The following is a 20,642-nucleotide window of genomic DNA, read 5'->3' on the forward strand; positions in this document are numbered from 1 at the left end:
AAATTTGATCCACCTGTAAGCAATGGGTGTGGCTGAAACACCTGATCTCAATAATTAGGAGGTGTGTCCCAACACTTTTGTCTATATAGTGTATTACACAGCTCAATAACTACCAAAAGCAAGTAAACTGAAAGAGAAAACTGTTGATATAAACTGAAGAGCACTGATTATCTTGTAAATGTGCTTGTCAAGGTCTAGTATCTTACATGGTAAGTGAACAGTCAGTTCTCGTACAGTCAGTTAATGACAATGTTAATGACGCACTACATTCATTTAAGACTGCTAAGCAGATGGACAGGGTCAGTTAAATTATGATTAAATGTTTCGATTGACTACATATTTGATTTTTCATCATGAGCAGCTGAACATATTGAGTATGGAGTGTTTTTGGTGTGACAGCAGAAAAGAGAGATTAGAGGAGTTACATTTCACACATCTCTGATAAACACATAGTCTGCATCTCTCTCTCTCTCTCTCTCTCTCTCTCTCTCTCTCTCTCCTCTCTGCCACCCCCACAAGCTTAGTTCCAAGCCACTTAGATTCCTGCACACACAGAACAGTGTAAAGCAGTGAACTGCAGTTATATAACGCAGTGTGTTTGTTTGGTAAAGAGGGATCGCTCCATTTACTGAAGTGTTTTATGTAAGAGAGTCAGGATGGAGTTCAGACCGCTGACGGGGCTGGGACGGTTATTAGTTTTAATGATATACTACTGTACAAAACCTGAGGATAATCATCATAATCAGTGTATAAATAAACATTTATAAACACTTATTCAAATAAGCATCATATGTCATAAAGGATGCATTCGTCAAGTTGAGCTAACATTTGTGTCAGGCAGTGGCGACTCTACATTAGGGGCCGGTGGGGCCTGGTCTGTGGAGCAGTGCACGACAGGATCAGTAATTCAGTATAACAACTAATACATATATTTTTTTCTTCATAACTAACATTGTTGCGTGTTTATTACATATGACAATGGTAGGGCTGTCCAATACATTCCAAATATTTTCCTGTATCTGTTGTGTAAATGCCAGTATGCTACCTATTTCTACCTATTATTTATTTGGTGAGTGTGGGGCCCGTCAGCGTCCATCTAACCAAGTAAGCAGTTAAAAAACACTGCGCATGTTCAATGCGCTTTCAATAACCAGCTGTGCGGCCCCATCACCATGCTGAGAGCAGCCAATAAAAAATGATAAATTTACATACATCCAGACGTTTAGTAAACGTTGTTTATGGTATGGGTAGTTGCTACGCAGCTAGCCGTTGTTCCTCATCAGTTGTGACAGCCACTCATAATAGCAAGGCAAAATAATGGACAAAATCTGCTCCTTCAATCCAAGAAGTTCAAAAGAAAAACATGGCTAACTGTGAGTCTAGCTAAAAACGCTCTTCTGCTTTCCTTGCCTGCTCTTGCTATGCTATCACTTAAACATTAGGTTGCATCATGAGACTTTCTAAGGGTGAAATGATGAACTTTGTAGTTTAATGTATGTCACAGTCACATAATGCTGATAATATGACATAGCTCTCCAAGTCAGACTGTTTAACAACAGTGGGCATTTCCTTTACCCTTAGGTAAAGTAAGTTTCATTTTGTTATTTATAAGATTTAAGCAACAATATATGGCCAAAAGTGTGTCAACACCCCTCCTAATTATAACAATTATAAAATCTCCATAGACAAACATTGGCAGTGGAATGGGTCGTACTGAAGAGCTCAGTGACGTTAAACATGGCACTGTCTTAGGATGCCACCTCAGCCACAAGTTAGTTTGTGACATTTCTGTCCTGCTAGATCTGCCCCAGACAACTGTAAGTGCTATTATCATGAAACGGAAGCATCTATGAGCAGCAACAGCTCAGCCAAGAACTCCAGTGGCCTGCACAGAGCCCTGATCTCAACCCAACAGAATGAACTGGAAACTTGAAAGTGAGTAAGGCCCTCTCATCCAACATCAGCGCTTGACCTCACAAATGCTCTTTTGACAAATTCCCACAGACACACTCCAAAATCTTGTGGAATGACTTCAGAAGTGTGGTGGCTGGTACAGATGCAAAGGGGAGCAGCTCATGGCTCTGGAATAGGATGTCCAACAAGCTCGTATAGGTGTGATGGTCAGGTGTCCACATACTTTTGGCCATATAATGTAGGTGTTGATATCAAAATTGACAAAAGCAGCCTTTATGACATTGGAGGACACCTATTGGATTAATACTGTATAAATGTTTATGTGAGTTTACGTTAGTTGCCATGATGAGGTTATGTAGAGGTCAAAAAGTGAAGTGTTATCAACATCAATTGCTCTCTTTTCACTTTCTCTCCTCCACTTTATGCAAAGTATCTTCAGTCATATGAGTAAGTCTGATTCTCACTAAAATCTCTCTCTCTCTCTCTCATCATTCCCATCAGCAACACTAACAGCTGTACCTGTGTGACTTCTGTTCACTGTTTTTATTAAAGTCTTTAAATAAAGGAGATTTCATTTAAAATTCTCCCCAAAGGTGTTTGTGTAAAGGAAAGGTGAAAAGAGTGAAAGCGAGAAAAAGAGGGAGAGGGTGAGAGATCTAGGTGCTGATGCTCTTCGTGACACTCAAATCGTGACTGCGTTAATTTTTCAGTTCTATGCTGCAGGTCTGCACAACTAATCACATGTTAATAATGATCATGGTTTTATGTAAAGTTACTTACATGCCAGATAGAAATGAAAGCAGTATCATTCCTGAGTGAGGGGAATAAAAACAGGCTAAAATATGGTGAGCGTGCGCTGCTGTGAGTCGCCCTGTAAAACCTGAGCAAATCATTTGAAAGTCAGAGGCGTCGAGTTTTTCAGACCACCTCGTACGTCTTTACATATTAACGTCACACATACAGACTCAGAAAGAAAGTCCGGCTCGATGTTTAGGCCTCAATCTCAAAATCAACATTACACTGATGACGATATGATGACAGTAGTGGATAATTCACTCACATCTTTGGAAAGTGCCTCCTTCACCAGGTTTGGACTGAGTTCTCTTTGAATTCTCTTTAAATCATCAGATTCATCTACCTGGGAAAGTGGGCTGAATCACAACCCATGCTACAAAATGTTGTTCCGTACAGTGCGTGCAATTATACTTTTCCACCAGAGAGGTCTCCAAATCCCCAAATCTTACATAATGTAGCATCAACTTATTCGCTAACATTAGTTTTCACATTTCTGGCAAAAAAAAGAAAAAAAAAAACTTTCTATACACATACAGTTCCTATATATCGCTGTTGTCGGGACAAAACCTTGTATCTCCATTTTTGGCATTTTTCAGTTTTTTACATAATGTAAAAATGCCTGTTCCCCTTTAACTTGTGTATAAATTTCTTGATGAACAGACCAAAAGAAATGGTTCAAAATGACTTGGAAAAAAGTTTGGTTCCATTCACTTACATGGAAAGTAAAGAAGGTTTTTCCCTTCTCCTGTAAAGTTACCATTTTGGAGATATGAGGTTTTCTTCCGACAACAGCGATATATGGTTGCATATAGTGATGACATATTAATATTTTTTTATTTTGTGTCTATTTATTGTGATTTAAAATTTGAAAATGCATTAAACACACTATTTTGTTCTGAATCAACAGAATAACTGTGATAAATAATTGCAGTTTTCATTTCAGCTATTATTGTGCAGCCCTTTATACAGAATGGCAGTCCATGCAATTATTTGTACATGATCAGCTTCTTCCACAGTAATTCTGAATTTTGCATATCTCTTTTTAATCCACTCTTTCCCACAGGCTTCTCTATCTTTCTGCATGATGTGACACCTTTATAGCATCTTTCCATGATTGTCTGTTTAATTAGTGTTGTTCAGGAGGAAGATTTTGGATTAATAGGTATGTTCATTAAAAAAACATTTAAATATTAAGTGAAAAGACAAATGAAAGACTGATGCAAAACTTAACACATGCAGCTTAAAATCTATGGTCAACTCTAGATAACTGAACTTGCAGATATATTTATGTATAATGAGAATAAAACTTCATAATGTAGCTTCATAATGGCATTAAAACTTGTCACAGTTACTTACTTTAACCACTTGAGGGCACTCTAGCCACACTTACCACATGCTTATCAAACATGCACTCATGTTCATCTATATATGTGTTTAGTTTGAGTCTGAGCTTCTCTTTTTACTCATTGTCTCTTATATTCAACAAGGCTTTCCAATAATTTAACAGAAAATAATAATGGAAAGATAATAATGGATATATCTGAATTTTTTAGCTTGTATCTCTGGATCAATAGTCCACTCCTGACCACTGATTTCTTTATAGTGGTCTAGATAGGAACAATGTCAACAACGCAATTATAGACCAGACCACAACCAAAACTAGCTGTATTTTAATTACTGTCTTCTGAGTTTTTATATGTAATGTTGATGATAGTAAAATAATGGTAAATCTGATGAAGCTTTCTTTGGGGAAAATTATGCCTTACAACACCCTGTAGTACCTATCAGGCATAAATATGTTTTAAAATGTACATTTTAGGCCTTAATCTTATTGCAAAACTATTGTAAATGTCTCAGACATCATAACCACTTCATGTAATAACGTCATGTAATCACTACCACAATCAATTCTGAGTCGGTAAGTTTGCAGAAATTTTAGAAAATCAGTGGAATTTCCCTTCAAAGTAATAGCTTCCATTCACTGTCAGCGACATTAGCATGTTTGGTCAAACTGTTTCTTCAAGTTTCCATTTTTCTCTGTGGCACATACAGATAAAGGGACTATAAATCAGCCAAGCAGCAATAAATTAGCTTCATATCCTACATTCTGACCACCACAACATTTTGTTCAAGAAAATAAGCAGTAATTGATTTTGCAATTGAGCTTGGGACATTTAGTGATAACATCGCTTTCTCATGTTGGCTTAACGCTGCAGGCCTGACGTGCTTTATGGCCAGTGTAGCAGCTTGGCTGAAGTTGGCTGAAGGCTAACAGCAATTAGAACCAAAAGTGTTCAGTACCTTCCAGTCTCCTACAGGTACGAAGGTCTCGCAGTTCTCCTGCAACAGACAGATAAAAATAGTCAAGAACTGTCTGGCGCCAACTACAGGGCTTGGCAATGTGATGTCATAACGCAGTGTTTTATGGGCAATCCACCATTGTGGCAGGTATATCAGTCTAGGCTGGTTTACAATAGTTGAAAAACACCTACTTTTCTACCTGATTTCTTTGATTTTACCTGTTTACCTGCGGACCTTATGGCTTCACTAAATACGTTTGCAGAAATGGCTAACATGTGGACCTACATGCCTAACAGATAACAGATCAGATCATAATCAAACACAGATCAGAGAAGAAGGTTTATTCAGCTATTCAGACACAGCTCTGGTCAAACGGCACATAGGAAGCACTGCAGTGAGAGTGCAGATAAGCTCCAGCTCATTTTACTGATCTAATCTTATACATTTAATGAACAAAGAAGAAGCAAATCTCAACATTGTGGTAAGGTGTGTGTTACTACCACTGACGGTACAACTGTCAAAAGGTTGTTATCCAGCTACAATGTTGCTACGAGGTCTGAGGTGAAGTAAGCAGTGACAGAGCTAGTAATGTTAGCTGAACTGCCAGACAATTAGCGTTTACTTGTTGGTTTCTCTTAAAGACTTTAGATTGACTGCCTCTTCAGGGTAAATTTAAGATTTATAAGTTCTAATATGGGTTTTTGTGGTTCTTAATATTGTACCGTACAGTAATAGTGTCATTAGAGCACTACTTAGCGTTTGCTAACAAGCTACAGTGGAATATGCCAAGACTGAGAGAAATATACCAAGTTAAATCAAAGACTGTATGAATCCTCTCTGGTTGAATTCTCCACTGGCTGAGTAAAAGGGAGTGAAAGATAACTGAGTGAAATTTGCCAGTGGATGCGTGATAAACGGCAGTAACTGAATTAAATCTGCCTTTGGCTGAGGGAATTATGGCAGTAACTGAGGTAAATCTGCTGGTGGCTGAGGGAATTATGGCAGTAACTGAGGCAAATCTGCAGGGGCTAAGGGAATTATGGCAGTAACTGAGGTAAATCTGCAGTGGCTGAGGGAAATATGGCAGTAACTGAGGTAAATCTGCTGGTGGCTGAGGGGAATAAAGGCAGTAACTGAGGTAAATCTGCAGTGGCTGAGGGAAATATTGCAGTAACTGAGGTAAAATTGCCTCTGGCTGAGGGGAATTATGGCAGTAACTGAGGTAAATCTGCTGGTGGCTGAGGGAAATATGGCAGTAACTGAGGCAAATCTTCAGTGGCTAAGGGAAATATGGCAGTAACTGAGGTAAATCTGCTGGTGGCTGAGGGAATTATGGCAGTAACTGAGGTAAATCTGCCTTTGGCTGAGGGAATTATGGCAGTAACTGAGGTAAATCTGCTGGTGGCTGAGGGAATTATGGCAGTAACAGGTAAATCTGCAGTGGCTGAGGGAATTATGGCAGTAACTGAGGTAAATCTGCTGGTGGCTGAGGGAAATATGGCAGTAACTGAGGTAAATCTGCTGGTGGCTGAGGGAATTATGGCAGTAACTGAGGTAAATCTGCAGTGGCTAAGGGAATTATGGCAGTAACTGAGGTAAATCTGCTGGTGGCTGAGGGAATTATGGCAGTAACTGAGGTAAATCTGCAGTGGTTAAGGGAATTATGGCAGTAACTGAGGTAAATCTGCTGGTGGCTGAGGGAAATATGGCAGTAACTGAGGTAAATCTGCTGGTGGCTGAGGGAATTATGGCAGTAACTGAGGTAAATCTGCAGTGGCTAAGGGAATTATGGCAGTAACTGAGGTAAATCTGCGGTGGCTGAGGGAATTATGGCAGTAACTGAGGTAAATCTGCAGTGGCTGAGGGAAATATGGTAGTAACTGAGGTAAATCTGCCTCTGGCTGAGGGGAAGTATGGCAGTAACTGAGGTAAATCTGCTGGTGGCTGAGGGAAATATGGTAGTAACTGAGGTAAATCTGCCTCTGGCTGAGGGGAAGTATGGCAGTAACTGAGGTAAATCTGCCTCTGGCTGAGGGGAAGTATGGCAGTAACTGAGGTAAATCTGCTGGTGGCTGAGGGAAATATGGCAGTAACTGAGGTAAATCTGCTGGTGGCTGAGGGAATTATGGCAGTAACTGAGGTAAATCTGCAGTGGCTGAGGGAAATATGGCAGTAACTGAGGTAAATCTGCTGGTGGCTGAGGGAATTATGGCAGTAACTGAGGTAAATCTGCAGTGGCTGAGGGGAATAAAGGCAGTAACTGAGGTAAATCTGCAGTGGCTGAGGGAATTATGGCAGTAACTGAGGTAAATGTGTATTTGGCTGAGGGGAATTATGGCAGTAACTGAGGTAAATCTGCTGGTGGCTGAGGGAAATATGGCAGTAACTGAGGTAAATCTGCAGTGGCTGAGGGAATTATGGCAGTAACTGAGGTAAATGTGTATTTGACTGAGGGGAATTATGGCAGTAACTGAGGTAAATCTGCAGTGGCTGAGGGAATTATGGCAGTAACTGAGGTAAATGTGTATTTGGCTGAGGGGAATTATGGCAGTAACTGAGGTAAATCTGCTGGTGGCTGAGGGAAATATGGCAGTAACTGAGGTAAATCTGCAGTGGCTGAGGGAAATATGGCAGTAACTGAGGTAAATCTGCGGTGGCTGAGGGAAATATGGCAGTAACTGAGGTAAATCTGCCTCTGGCTGAGGGGAATTATGGCAGTAACTGAGGTAAATCTGCAGTGGCTGAAGGAAATATGGCAGTAACTGAGGTAAATCTGCCTCTGGCTGAGGGGAATTATGGCAGTAACTGAGGTAAATCTGCAGTGGCTGAGGGGAAGTATGGCAGTAACTGAGGTAAATCTGCAGTGGCTGAGGGAAATATGGTAGTAACTGAGGTAAATCTGCTGGTGGCTGAGGGGAATAAAGGCAGTAACTGAGGTAAATCTGCTGGTGGCTGAGGGGAATAAAGGCAGTAACTGAGGTAAATGTGTATTTGGCTGAGGGGAATAACCATTTGTAAACTGTATATGGACTTTGAGTGACTTAAAACTTACTTAAGTACTTAAAGGAACAGCACTCAAGCCTCACACCAGCTGGGAAAAAGTCTATGAATAAAAGCGGAGGTAACAAGATCATTGCTCGACTCGCTGTTGGGAGTTTGTGTGGATCCAGTCCATCAATAAGGCTAATTTTATCATTGTATAGTGGTTTAGCATTCCACTGTAGTCAGTTCAGATACACTCCCTTTTCACTTGATTCAATATGAAGTATGATAAGACTGAAAGAAACGCTATAAAGAGTAATATTGTTAAGCTCTTGTAGTGTATGTGAGTATTTACAGCATGTAAACAAAGAACAAACCCTGTCAATATGGCGGAACGATCCCATAACGCAGCACAACATGACATACATTCCCAAGCCCTATAAGAACATTTAGCACAAACTGAAGCTGCTAAATGAGGCTGATTTTGCAGATACAGTTGTTGAACACCTGCTTGAAGATTAAAGAATCATTCAAAGGTAAAAAAAAGTGGTTGTCATTTCCCGCTAATCCTAGCTGTTAGCATAAGTGAGGACCTCTCAGCATGCCCAAATAAGATCATGCTAACAGTTATCTGGTCCCCAGTTAGCATGATATTAACACCCAGTGCTATTATTATTATTATCAGAAATGATTTCATTTCCTGCATTTCAGGGTAAGGAAGTGTAACGGTTAGTGTGTAAGTAGACATCCAAGAGCAACACAGAAACACATTTAACGACACATAACAACAGTGTTGCCAGATTGGGCAGTTTCCTGACATACTTGGGGGATTTTGGCTGGAATTGACATGAAAATTTCTTTGGCGGGTGAACAAAATTTGGGCTGGTTGGCCATGAAATAGTTTTTAAAATAGTATAAACTGCATGAAACTAGAATTTAAATAGAACCAACCCAGTCATCACATCCAGTTATCAAATCTTGACATTACAGTGGCAAGCAAATGTTTGGGCACCCCTGGTCAAATTACATATTGTTCTTGATTTTATAAGTGATAATAAGTCAACACCTCCTCTACAGGGAACACACGTCTGCACATTTTAATACATAATTACTAATTCTTTGGATCATAAAATATAAATGTAGCCTGTGCAAAAGTTATGGCACATGGTATTTTGTATGTTTTATTGTTTTCCAGTATGTTAAACTACACACACAAATACACACACACATATATATATGAAATATATATAAAATGTACACATAGAACACACATAAACACACATAAATACACATAAAATTAACACAAAAATGTTGTATTTAAGTTTATTCCCTGTAGTGGAAAATCTACAAAATATGTAAGTTGACAAAAGATTTTTTAAACTTTTGCATCCAACTGTGTATTCACTGCTGAGGGGAGGCCGTCACTATGCTCATTAGCATCGTTCAAAATCGGCAGCAGTTAACATACCCAGCAGTTTAATACTGAAGCAGTGGATGTGCATACGGGCCTAACACAGCATAGATGGTCGAGTTCACTTGGCACTACTGACTGCACATAGTTCTGCAATAGTTGGAAACTGGAATGGCCTGTGATTTGTTTATCACAGCCTAAAAGTAAGCAAGTTTTAATAATATGTATGAGAATAGTTATGCTTCTTTTGTTGCTTGCAATATTATTGCTATTTCACTTTCTGACTGCATGGGATCATGGATCATATACAATGCTGTTAAATAAGAAATAAACAAGTAATTTATTTAAGTAAATTTAAGTTATTTAATTAAAAACAATGAAAATAAAATATGAATTTGTGCCAGTTCAGCCTAAAATTATACATTTGGTCTTTCATAACAGGGATAAAATAATCACGTTCTTTTAAAAGACCATCTAGTGGCACACAAACTAATTTTTCCCCTTTATCAAAGTCAGTGGTGCCTAGAAGTTGATCACTGATGTCATGTTGGTTTAAATGTTATATTATTTAGCGTTATGGTTGAAATGACCATAGACGGTTTTTGAAATGTGCTTTTAGGGTGGTTTGTCATGCATTTCGGTGGCTTTTGAACATTTTTTAGGAAGGAATATATAGCCACAATCTGGCAACCCTGTAAACCCATCTCATTTGTGCAAAATGAGATCATGTTAACTGGTTTGGACAACATTCCTGCAGATGTTTCCTGCACATCTGGGGAAAGGAAGCGTAAAGGTTAGTTGCTGTGAATGGAGATCCAAAAACAACACATGGGGTAAATCTGAATAGGTAGCAAAGGTTAGATTAGATGTAGAAATCAATGTACACTGTTCATTAGGAGCAGCCTCACAATGACTCAAGTGTCATATTGGTTATTTCAAACTGCAGATATTGAAATGACTGATTTTGCTGTTCATGAGAGACCAACACCCCCCCAACCCCCACCTCGGCCCCCATTGTACTGAAAGCAAAACAGCAAAACCAGGCCTAGTAGGCACTCTCATAAGAGATGTGTATTCATGCCCAGTGTGTTTTGAATGATAAATAATGGATTGCACAAACAAGCAGTCACACAAACAGGTCACTTTCAAGCCAACAGAGTAAAGCTGATACCAGATTAGACTATAAACAGAAAGGAAAAGCTCAGCAGAAAATCTAATTTACACAATTTTCCTCCTTTACACCAAATGTAGTCAATCAGCCAAGACATGATGGGCGTCTGAAAAGTTGTCTGCTTGTTCAGTAATCTCTAATAGACTTTATAATGTGGTTTCAGACACTGTATATGATGTAATGTTACCTATGAACAAAGACAAAAGGATGCTAACATTTAAAAACAGTAGCAATGGAGTCATCTCACCTCAAGAAACTGCCACAAGTTTCCCAAGTCCTGAGCATTGATAGTTACACTCTGACTTCTCAAAAGAACAGTTTAGCTAGCTGATCAGCTCACTGAGGCTAGCTTAGACAGGACTGAGAACATATTCTGCCTTCAAGTCGTGTCAGAAATGTCGTGTTACGAGATGAGCACACATGAACGCCACCACAATGAGTGCATTTACATGCACTCAATAATTTGATCATAATCAGATTTCTGCAGTTATCTGATTATTCAAATGGTCGCGTAAGCATGCTCTAATTTCTTAGATCGGAGTAAGGTCTAGAAATCTGATTTAGAAATCTGATAAAGAGGCTGGATTTTAGCTCAGTAATTAGATTTCTCAGTGCATGTGAACTCTTACTCTGATTTCTTTCGGATTTCTCAGTCTGCGCATGTGTGAAAACAGACAGTGGTACCGGAAATAAGTCAAGCAGCGTCACCGCGAGACGCAGCAAAACAGTTTGTAAATCAAATATATTTTAGCTACTGCAGCAGCTACACATAAGCACTGCAGGCTTTTTTTATGCCTTACGTTCATTTTATTCTACATCATTTAAACACAGCAGCTGCCCTTTGTGTGATTTCATGACAATAGAAATGTTCCAAAATTGCGTGGAAGAAAATATCTTTACACTAACTTACATTCCAAAGTATGAATGTTTTTGCAGCCTCCTGTAAAGTTGCCATTTTGGAGATACATGTTATATTTTTTAAACAGCAACAATATACAATACACGATGTGTGATGCTTCTAACTGGATAAAACCTTTACTCATCTAATGCACATTCTCTGCTCTTAATTTTATTGCAGTAATGCAAAATAAACTTGCTCTTTGACGACAGGAAAAAGACAAAAAAATCATTACTCCCAGCGCATCCGTCTTGTTTCAACGGAAATCCTTGTGCACACTGAAAAAAATGGTTTCTTGTCAAGTAAAATTATCTTAAATCTAGTCAATAAATGTAATTTCTTATTTCTCCTGCTGAGTCTGAATCTTATTTTAGGATTATGTAACTTATTTCCAAACATTTTTACTTGTTTTAAGTCATTTTATTAAGTAAAATATTCTATCTAATCTGTTTTAAGAAATGTGTTTGAAACTAGCTAAATTATCTGCCAGTATAGTGAGATAAATTGACTTACTAAAACCACTTAAAACATAAAAAATGTCTAGAAATAATTGAAATAATCTTAATAAGCTTAAATGTCAAAATAAGAAGTCTTAGATATATCGACTAGAATTAAGATAATTTCACTTGACAAGATACTATTTTTTGCAGTGCAAAAATCATGTCGTACTTTTGACCTCTGAAGTCATAAGTAGGAACTTCTGACAAGGACTTGAAGGCAGCAATAGGTGGACCAATGTAGCAGTTATCTTGAAGCCTGAATTCTGCCCATCCTTCTGTCCACTGTCATGCAGTTTACACAATGCTAATTGCTAATAAGCTTTTATTACTTGTTGGCTACATTAGCCCTATAGCACCAAAACTAAAGAAACTTCAGATCCCAAATGTCTTGGTTGATTGACTGCATTCGGGATAAAAGGGAAAACAATAAATTAGATTTTTCTTTTTTTTCATTAGCGGTTATGCAGACCAGTACCCAGTTTCCCAAAATCATCAAAAAAAAACAAAAGTGGCAGAGCGAGTGCTGCCTTTCACTTCAAATGACCTCTAAACGAGTATATAATACCATTTTGGAAGCTGTTTTTGGGAGACTGAGCCACTCTGTCTTGGCAGAGAGAGAGAAGATAAGAGCCCACACTGTAGTCAGACCAGCGGGTTTGAGGCCTCACACCACACTGCAGTACCACAGAGCTGGGACAGAGGGCGCCGTGTTACATAAAGCTTTATCTCCAGACTAAAGCCAGTGAAAATGTGCTCCTTTTTTGCTGTTCATTGGAGTAGATGGTGATGCAGGCTTCAAGCCAGAACTGACAAAGCGTTTAGTATTAGCCAAATCTAGCCTGAACAAAAACCAATGACACAGCAGGGGATCAGTCATCTGATCAGTTGTTTGCTAATGTGCTAACAGCTTCTGTGAGCACATTCGCTGTGTATAATTCAGAGTCAAACACTGGCTGGTCTATGATCACATTGCTACTTGCCTGTACGCTACCACACATGCTAAATGCTACAAAGCGAGTCTGATCTGGAGAAAGAACTTCTACTCTCATGTTTATGGTGGTCTGATTAAAGTTAGCCAATAAGATAAGCTGATTTTGAGGGAAATCTCACTCATCTGTAGTATCTGATGAGATGTGTACAGAAAAACATGAGAGGCATTCACGTTCCAGTATCTGACAGATCATCTACTGAGTATTTATGCCTCTATTTCTGTCTGAATAACACATAGGTCTGTCTTGACAGTACGCAATGCAATCACAACGAGATTTATAGAGAATCAGATAAGCTGCGGTATAATCTTGAAGATGTTTCTTGTAGGCCTGATTTGTTATGTCTCCTTAGAGCAGAGGTGTCAAACTCCACTGCTGCAGAATTTAGCATTTACCTTGCGAAATCTGAGAAGGTTTTCACAGATTAGAGACCATCAGATTATGAATTAGTAGTAGGGCAAGGCAGCTGGACTTAAATGCTGTTTTAAATGCTGAGGAATGTTCCTGTGAGTGTAGTGTAGTGGGTAACACCTCTGCCTTCTACACTGTAGACTGGGGTTCAATCCCCTGCCTGGGCAAGCACCCTACACTATACCAATGAGAGTCCTTGGGCAAGACTCCTAACACTACCTTCGCCTGCCTGTGTAAAACTGATCAAATTGTAAGTCGCTCTGAGTAAGAGCGTCTGCCGAATGCCATAAATGTAAATCTAAACCCATGAAGCCTCTTGTTGGAGTGGCCGGACATCTTCAAGATTAAACCACAAGTGACTTTCCACTGTTTACCCTGCTCTAACACCCAGTTCTGTGGAGTTAAATCAAATATATTTAATGAATAAAAGGAGAATAGCTCTGTTAACTCCACTCCTTCCATTCTATTCTTTACTAGCCTTAAAATGACCATTCAGTTAAAAATCTAATTTACAGAATTTTCCCCTTGGCTCAAACATAGTCAGTTAGCCAAGACGTGGTTGGTGTCTGAATTTTGCTTCTTTAGTTTTGTGCTGAAGTACAAGGCTAATGTAGCTAACAAGTAATGGAAACTCATAGCCACCCAAACCTACAATCAATGCTAAACGACACTCTTAAGGAGCCCGAAGGGGTTCTTGATGCAACTTCATAGAAGAACCACTTTTAGGAGGTTCTTTGGAGAACCATGTTTGTAAGTGAAGTGTGTGAGTGTATACACCTTTTGTTAAAGTTTAGGAGACTCCACACAATGTAAAAGTTCTAGGAAGAACCCTTATCCTTTCAAAATATCTGCATAATCAAATGGCTAATTTAATCATTCAGAGTGGTTTGGCTTGAAATGTTCTTTTCTAGAGACATTTAAGAACGGTTCACAGTGGTGGTGATAGGAACCAGACGTCCACCTCTAAAAGCTCCCTCACAGAAAGTTATTAATTAAATTGGTTATGAATACACTGATTGACGTCTGAGACATTGCTTTAGGGATAAGGTTTATTTTTTCCGTGTAGAGATTTTGTTAATGCATTTCATGTCTGAGAAATACATGCATCATTGTACGGCAAAGAAAACTTAATATTTAAGATTTACCACTATTTAACCATCAGGATTTCATATGAAATCTCAGAAGACATGTGTGGGTTCACTGGTGGTTTTGGATAGCAAATAAAATGGCTATAATTGTGTTGTAGACATCACAACCTCTGGTTCCTATCACCACCACTGTAAAGAACATCAGTAAGTTTCTCTATGATGACCACACCACTCTGAATGGCTATGCAATGCAGAAAGTCTGGTTCCAATGACTTACATTAAAAGTAAAGTAGGTTTTCCTTCTTCTGTAAAGTTAACATATATATATAAATATGGTATATCTACACATCCCTGTTAAAATGCCAGGTTTTTGTCACGTAAAAAAATCTGACCAAGATTAATCATTTCACATTTATTTCCACCTTCAATGTGACCCATAATCTGTACAATTCCATTGAAAAACAAACTGAAATCTTTTAGACTGGAAAAATAAAAATAATGTGGTTGCATAAATATGCACACCCTTGAACTGATACTTTGTTGAAGTACCCTTTGACTTTATGACAGCATTCAGTCTTTTTGGGTAGGAGTCTATCAGCATGACACATCTTGACTTGCCGATCTTTGCCCACTCTTCCTTGCAAAAGCGCCCCAAATCTGTCAGATTGCGAGGGCATCTCCTGTGTACAGCCCTCCTCAGGTCTACCCACAGTCAATGGAACCAGACTTTTTTCCAAGTCATTTTGGGCCATTTGTTTTGGTCCATTATTCATTTACCCACAATGTAAAGGGCAACAGGCATTTTCAAATTATGTCAAAAACTATAAAAAGCAAAAATATTATTACATTTATATATACAGACTGTAGTCCATCTGTTTCTCTGCATACTTTGTTAGCCCCCTTTTACCCTGTTCTTCAGTGGTCAGGACCCCCATGGACCCTCACAGAGCAGGTACTATTTGGGTGGTGGTCATTCTCATTCTCTGTGTTGGTGGTGTATTAGTGTGTGTTGCGCTGGTGCGAGTGGATCAGGCACAGCAGTGCTGCTGGAGTTTTTAAACACTGTGTCCACTCACTGTCCCACTCTATTAGACACTCCTACCTTGTCAGTCTACCTTGTAGATGTAAAGTCAGAGACGATAGCTCATCTGCTGCTGCACAGTTTGTGTTTGTCATCTTCTAGTCCTTCATAGTGGTCACAGGACGCTGTTGGCTGGATATTTTTGGTTGGTGGACTGTTCTCAGTCCAGCAGTGACACTGAGGTGTTTAAAAACTCCAGCTGCACTGCTGTGTCTGATCCACTTGTACCAGCACAACACACACTAACACAGCACCACCCCATCAGTGTCACTGCAGTGCTGAGAATGATACACCACCCAAATAGTACCTGCTCTGTGAGGGTCCATGGGGCTCCTGACCACTGAAGAACAGGGTAAAAGGGGGCTAACAAAGTATGCAGAGAAACAGATGGACTACAGTCTGTAACTGTAGAACTACAAAGTGCACCTATATAGTAAGTGGAGCTGATAAAATGGACAATGAGCGTAGAAACAAGGAGGTGGTCATAATGTCATACCTGATCAGTGTATATATATTAGGGGACCAAATGTTGTTCTTCTATGGCATCTCAAAACACCCTTTGTTTTTAAGCGTGTGAAAGAAAGCAAACCTTAGACGGTGTCTTGGCTGATCAGGGTCCATATTCCCAAAGCTTCTCAGAGTAGGAGTGCTGATCTAGGATCTGTTCCTGTCCATAAAGTCACAGGAAACTAGAGAGGAATCTGGTCCTAGATCAGGACTCCTACTCTTACTAAGAGGGAAAATTGTGTAAAGATGACTTTAAATTTACTGAGATTTGACCAACATCACTGCAATGCTATTGGAGAATGGGGTGGGCGTGGTCTGTGCATTAGTTACCAGGATGTACCCACTGGTCCGACGCCGACGGCGTGTCACACCGAGCCAATGGCGGGCGATGTCGTGCCACCTGTGGGCGGGGCGTGCTGAGGGGGGGTGGGGTTGAGCACGAGGTGCATTCACACACACTCCTCTCGCCTGCCTCATTACACATAAAAAGTGTTAAAGAAAACAAAAGGCCAAACAGCGCCCTCTGTGGATGTGGAGGGTGAGATTTGTCGAGGAATAAGGTCAACCTGGCACAGAATAAACATCCAAGGCTTTTGATCTTTGGTGAGGTGATAGAATCTCTGTATAAACAAAAAATGGAGATGCAATGAAGGCTTTCTCAAGATTTTACTGCTTCACATAATGGCAAAATACATTTACTGGCCACTTTATTAGAAACCCCTACTTTCTACCTCCACTCACTGGCCACTTTATTAGAAACATCTGCATTGTACTTCCACTAACTGGCCACTTTATTAGAAACACCCACCTTGTACTTCCACTAACTGGCCACATTATTAGAAACACCTACCTTGCACTTCCACTCACCGGCCACTTTATTAGAAACACCTACAATGTACTTCCACTGACTGGCCACTTTATTAGAAACACCTACATTTTACTACTACTCATTGGCCACTTTATTAGAAACACCTACCTTGTACTTCCACTAAGTGGCCACTTCATTAGAAACACCTACCTTGCACTCCCACTCACTGGCCACTTTATTAGAAAACCTTTAACTTCTACTAACTGGTCACTTTAATTAGAAACCCTGCTGGCCACTTTATTGGAAACATCTGCTTTGTGCTTCAACTCACTGGCCACTTTATTAGAAACTCTACTTTAAGTTCCACTCACTGGCCACATTATTAGAAACACCTACATTGTACTTCTAATAACTGGCCACTTTATTAGGAACACCTTATGGGTCCACTATGTAAGTGGAAATTACAGACTATAGCCCATCTGTTGGTGCATAATTGATCAGCCCTCTTGTACTCCATTCATCATTGGTCAGTTTCTGACCACAGGACTGACTGTGAATAGAAAACATTGTTCCAGCAGTCTTAGCTTTCTGCTCCTGGTGGTGAGGATTGCAGATAAAAGCAAATAAAGCTTAATTTTCTTTCTTTTTTTATATTTCATATTATCATCACACTCTGCACTCCTATAGACCTGCGACATTCTTTTTAAGTTCTGCTGGATTACTCGGATAATCCTCACATCCTCATAATAATGATTATTTGTTCATTGTATTCTAACTGTCTCACTCAGCGTAATGAGCAGCTCTGCAGGTCAGTCGATTTAATTATCTGTAAGAGTGCATGCCGGTCACTTTCGCTCTTTTCTGTTTTACGTCATTCACTGTGTGCTGCTCGGATTCTTCACGCTCAAAGTACCAGACGGTTCCGGTCCATAAAAAACTCGTTCTGAGGCCTCTGAGCAGAACGGAGCCGCTGTCACACATCATACATGAGCGTGAAGTACCAGATCTTTTTATTAAAAAAGTGCTATTTTCAACATCATTCCTTTCACATGACGTTTTTCTTGCCCCCACATTTCATGCTTTTCGGATCCTGTTAGTGTTCCGCACGTTCTGAGCTGAATGTGGCTTTTTTAGGACTCGGAGAGATAAACCATCATCCACAAACAGTCTTTAGAACTCGCTTAAAAGAAAATAAGGGACGCACACAGTCCTGCCTCACTGCTATATTTAGATGCATCTGAATGCAACAGGCACAACCGCACTCACCATCTCCGTGTCCTGTCCTCTTGTTTCAGGAAGTAGCGGCTTTTCCTCAATAAACTGCTGCTCCTTCATGCCAGCCATCCTGGAGAGCAACCTGCAATCACCATGGCAACACACACACACACACCTGAGATTAGCAGGGCTGCTTCACAGCATCCCATAATCCAATCATATCCATCCTTCACCCTCCAGCATCATCATATTCTTCGCTCTGCATGAGTGCAGACCCTTTACATAACACCCCCGCTGATAAACCGCACAGCAGATTCTGTGCTTTTCTGATGGATCCACGCTGCACTACGTGTTATGTCTGAGTTCATGTTCAGCCCTCGACACTGAAAGAAGTGACGCATTTATTAAATTCAAATCATCATTTCTACTTATAGTATTGTACAAACGTCAGAGAACACACTTCACTGATTTAATTTCCAGTCAAAACGGAGATTAAATACAAGTTATTAATTTTTCAGTGTCAGGAAAAAAGAAGACACGTATTTATCACACAGAAGCCTCAACAACTAAATAGAATAACAGATTTTTCAGTATTTTGTGTGTCCACTCTTTACCTTGCTTACAGCTTCCATTCTTATCAGAACCCTCACTTTCAGTTTCTCAAAGAATCTGCAGACACACCTCCAAAGTTCAGTCTTAGAAGCTGGTTGATCATTTTCTGAAGTAATCAAACACATTCAGTGATGTTGAGGTCTGGACTCTGGGGTGGTCAGTCCATCGTTCAGCTTCTTTGTTTGATGTGTCTGTCTCCTTTTCTCAGTGAGGTTCTTCTTGACAGCTACACATCCTTTCAGACCCACAGCGCTGAGTTCTTCTCACAGTGGAAGGATGGACAGAAACACCTGTGGATGTTTTCAGATCTGAAGCAGCTTGATTTTCTCCTCTCTCTCAGAGATGAAAGCTTTAAGTGCTGTTTATCTGATGGGGGCAGTTTTGGTGTCTACCAGGTCTTCCAGGTGGTTGTTAGGAGTCTCATTTTCTCTGTAGCTTTTAATAATTTTTTGAACTCTAGTTTTGGAAATTCCTGTTTTTCTCAGTTATTTTTCTTTGATGTTCTTCTTCCTCATGCATGTTGATTATCTCATATCTAATATCTTCACAAATATCTCCTGAAAAATGAATGACTAATGCACTAACTAGTACTTAATGGCTGTTTTGACTGGAAATTAAATAAATGAAGAGTGCTGGTCTCTGACTTTTGCACAGTGCTGTAAATTAAAATATATTACAAGAACACAATTACTGCCAAAAACAAGTTAATGTCATATATTTTATAAAATATAATACATAAATAACACATAAATAAGCACCAAGTCCTGGACAAGCCTCCCATGTCCCGGACGAGCCCCCAACTTCCAGGTTCAGGCCATAACTGAAGGTCTTGAGTGTGAACTACTGGGCGATTTATTGGGTGGGGGATTGATTGCTTAATTTAGACCCCCCAAAAAGAAACTGTATTATTTAACACACATTTTTAGGTGTGTCAAACTAGAATGCAATTAGAACACGCCACATAGGATCATACTATTTGTTGACACTTTTTCAAGTGTGAATTTTTCATTACATATTTCTGTTCTATATTAGTTTTATATGTTATGTAAGAGGTGACTGGCAAGAATTAGCTGAGCAGCAATTGAAAACAATAGAACTAAAATAGAACTAAAGCTGTAACATGCTGAGTAGATAATAAAACATATCATGGATGGAGATTTTTATATTTTATATTTTGTGTCACTTTCTACCCTCTTTTTTGTGGCCAACTCCCACTCCTTCCAACTCCTTAGGTCAGCCCCTTTCACCCGATGCTACTGTGGCATGCGCCCGCCCCCTGTGTCCCCATGATGGCTGCGAGAGCCAGCAGGAATGCGGGGCCTGAACTCTGAGCGGAGACGAAGCCCGGCGGGGAGAGGAATACGGCGAGTGAGTGGGGCGCCGCCTCCGGTCCTGCAGTGAGGCCAATCTAAGTTCAACCCAGGCGGATGAGCTGCGAAGGAGGGGCAGTAACAGGGAGGCAGAGCAACAAGCTCTCATTCCCTCTCTCCCTCTCTCTGTTCCCTCTCTACTCTTTCTAAAAGGCACCTGAGCCGAGAGGGAACGAGAGGTTGTTGCTCCGCCTCCCCGTCACCGCCCACGCTTCGCAGCTCGTCCACCCGGGTCAAATGTGACACACGCCACATCTATATAGCTGGAAGGGTGAAGGCTGGCACATGCTTCCTCTGAGACTTGTGATTTGGCACCCCATTATTTCACACAAATTGTAAGACAATTTCATTGGACAGCTCAACACGCTTGGAGGAGAACACTAATTGCTAATTCTGTTGCATCAGCTAACAGACACTCGTCTGGGTCAGCATTGCACTGAGTGATGGGGGGGTGATGAATGACCATCCTTCCCACCCAGAGAGAGAGAAAGAGAGATAGAGAGAGAGGATTATGATTTCTTGGCCTCCCAGACATGGATGGCTGTGGCATCTCCAGGGATCAAACTTGTGACCTCCTGAGAATAGGGTC

General features: G+C 40.1%; 1 protein-coding gene across 2 annotated transcripts in view; it reads right to left on the reverse strand.

Annotated features, from left to right (window-relative positions):
• ndrg4 (NDRG family member 4) overlaps positions 1-20,642 on the reverse strand; it is a 66,247-nt gene that overhangs the window by 26,921 nt on the left and 18,684 nt on the right. For both annotated transcript variants that reach the window (XM_036568047.1, XM_036568046.1), the window contains 3 exons: positions 18,123-18,213; positions 16,379-16,516; positions 5,011-5,049 (listed from right to left, as the gene is read on the reverse strand). In XM_036568047.1, the coding sequence (XP_036423940.1) occupies positions 5,011-5,049; positions 16,379-16,516; positions 18,123-18,200 (255 nt within the window). In that variant the 5' untranslated portion in view covers positions 18,201-18,213. The remainder of the gene's footprint in view (positions 1-5,010; positions 5,050-16,378; positions 16,517-18,122; positions 18,214-20,642) is intronic.

The sequence above is a fragment of the Colossoma macropomum genome, unplaced genomic scaffold, assembly GCF_904425465.1.
Source record: "Colossoma macropomum unplaced genomic scaffold, Colossoma_macropomum, whole genome shotgun sequence".
In the NCBI taxonomy this organism is placed as follows: domain Eukaryota; kingdom Metazoa; phylum Chordata; class Actinopteri; order Characiformes; family Serrasalmidae; genus Colossoma; species Colossoma macropomum.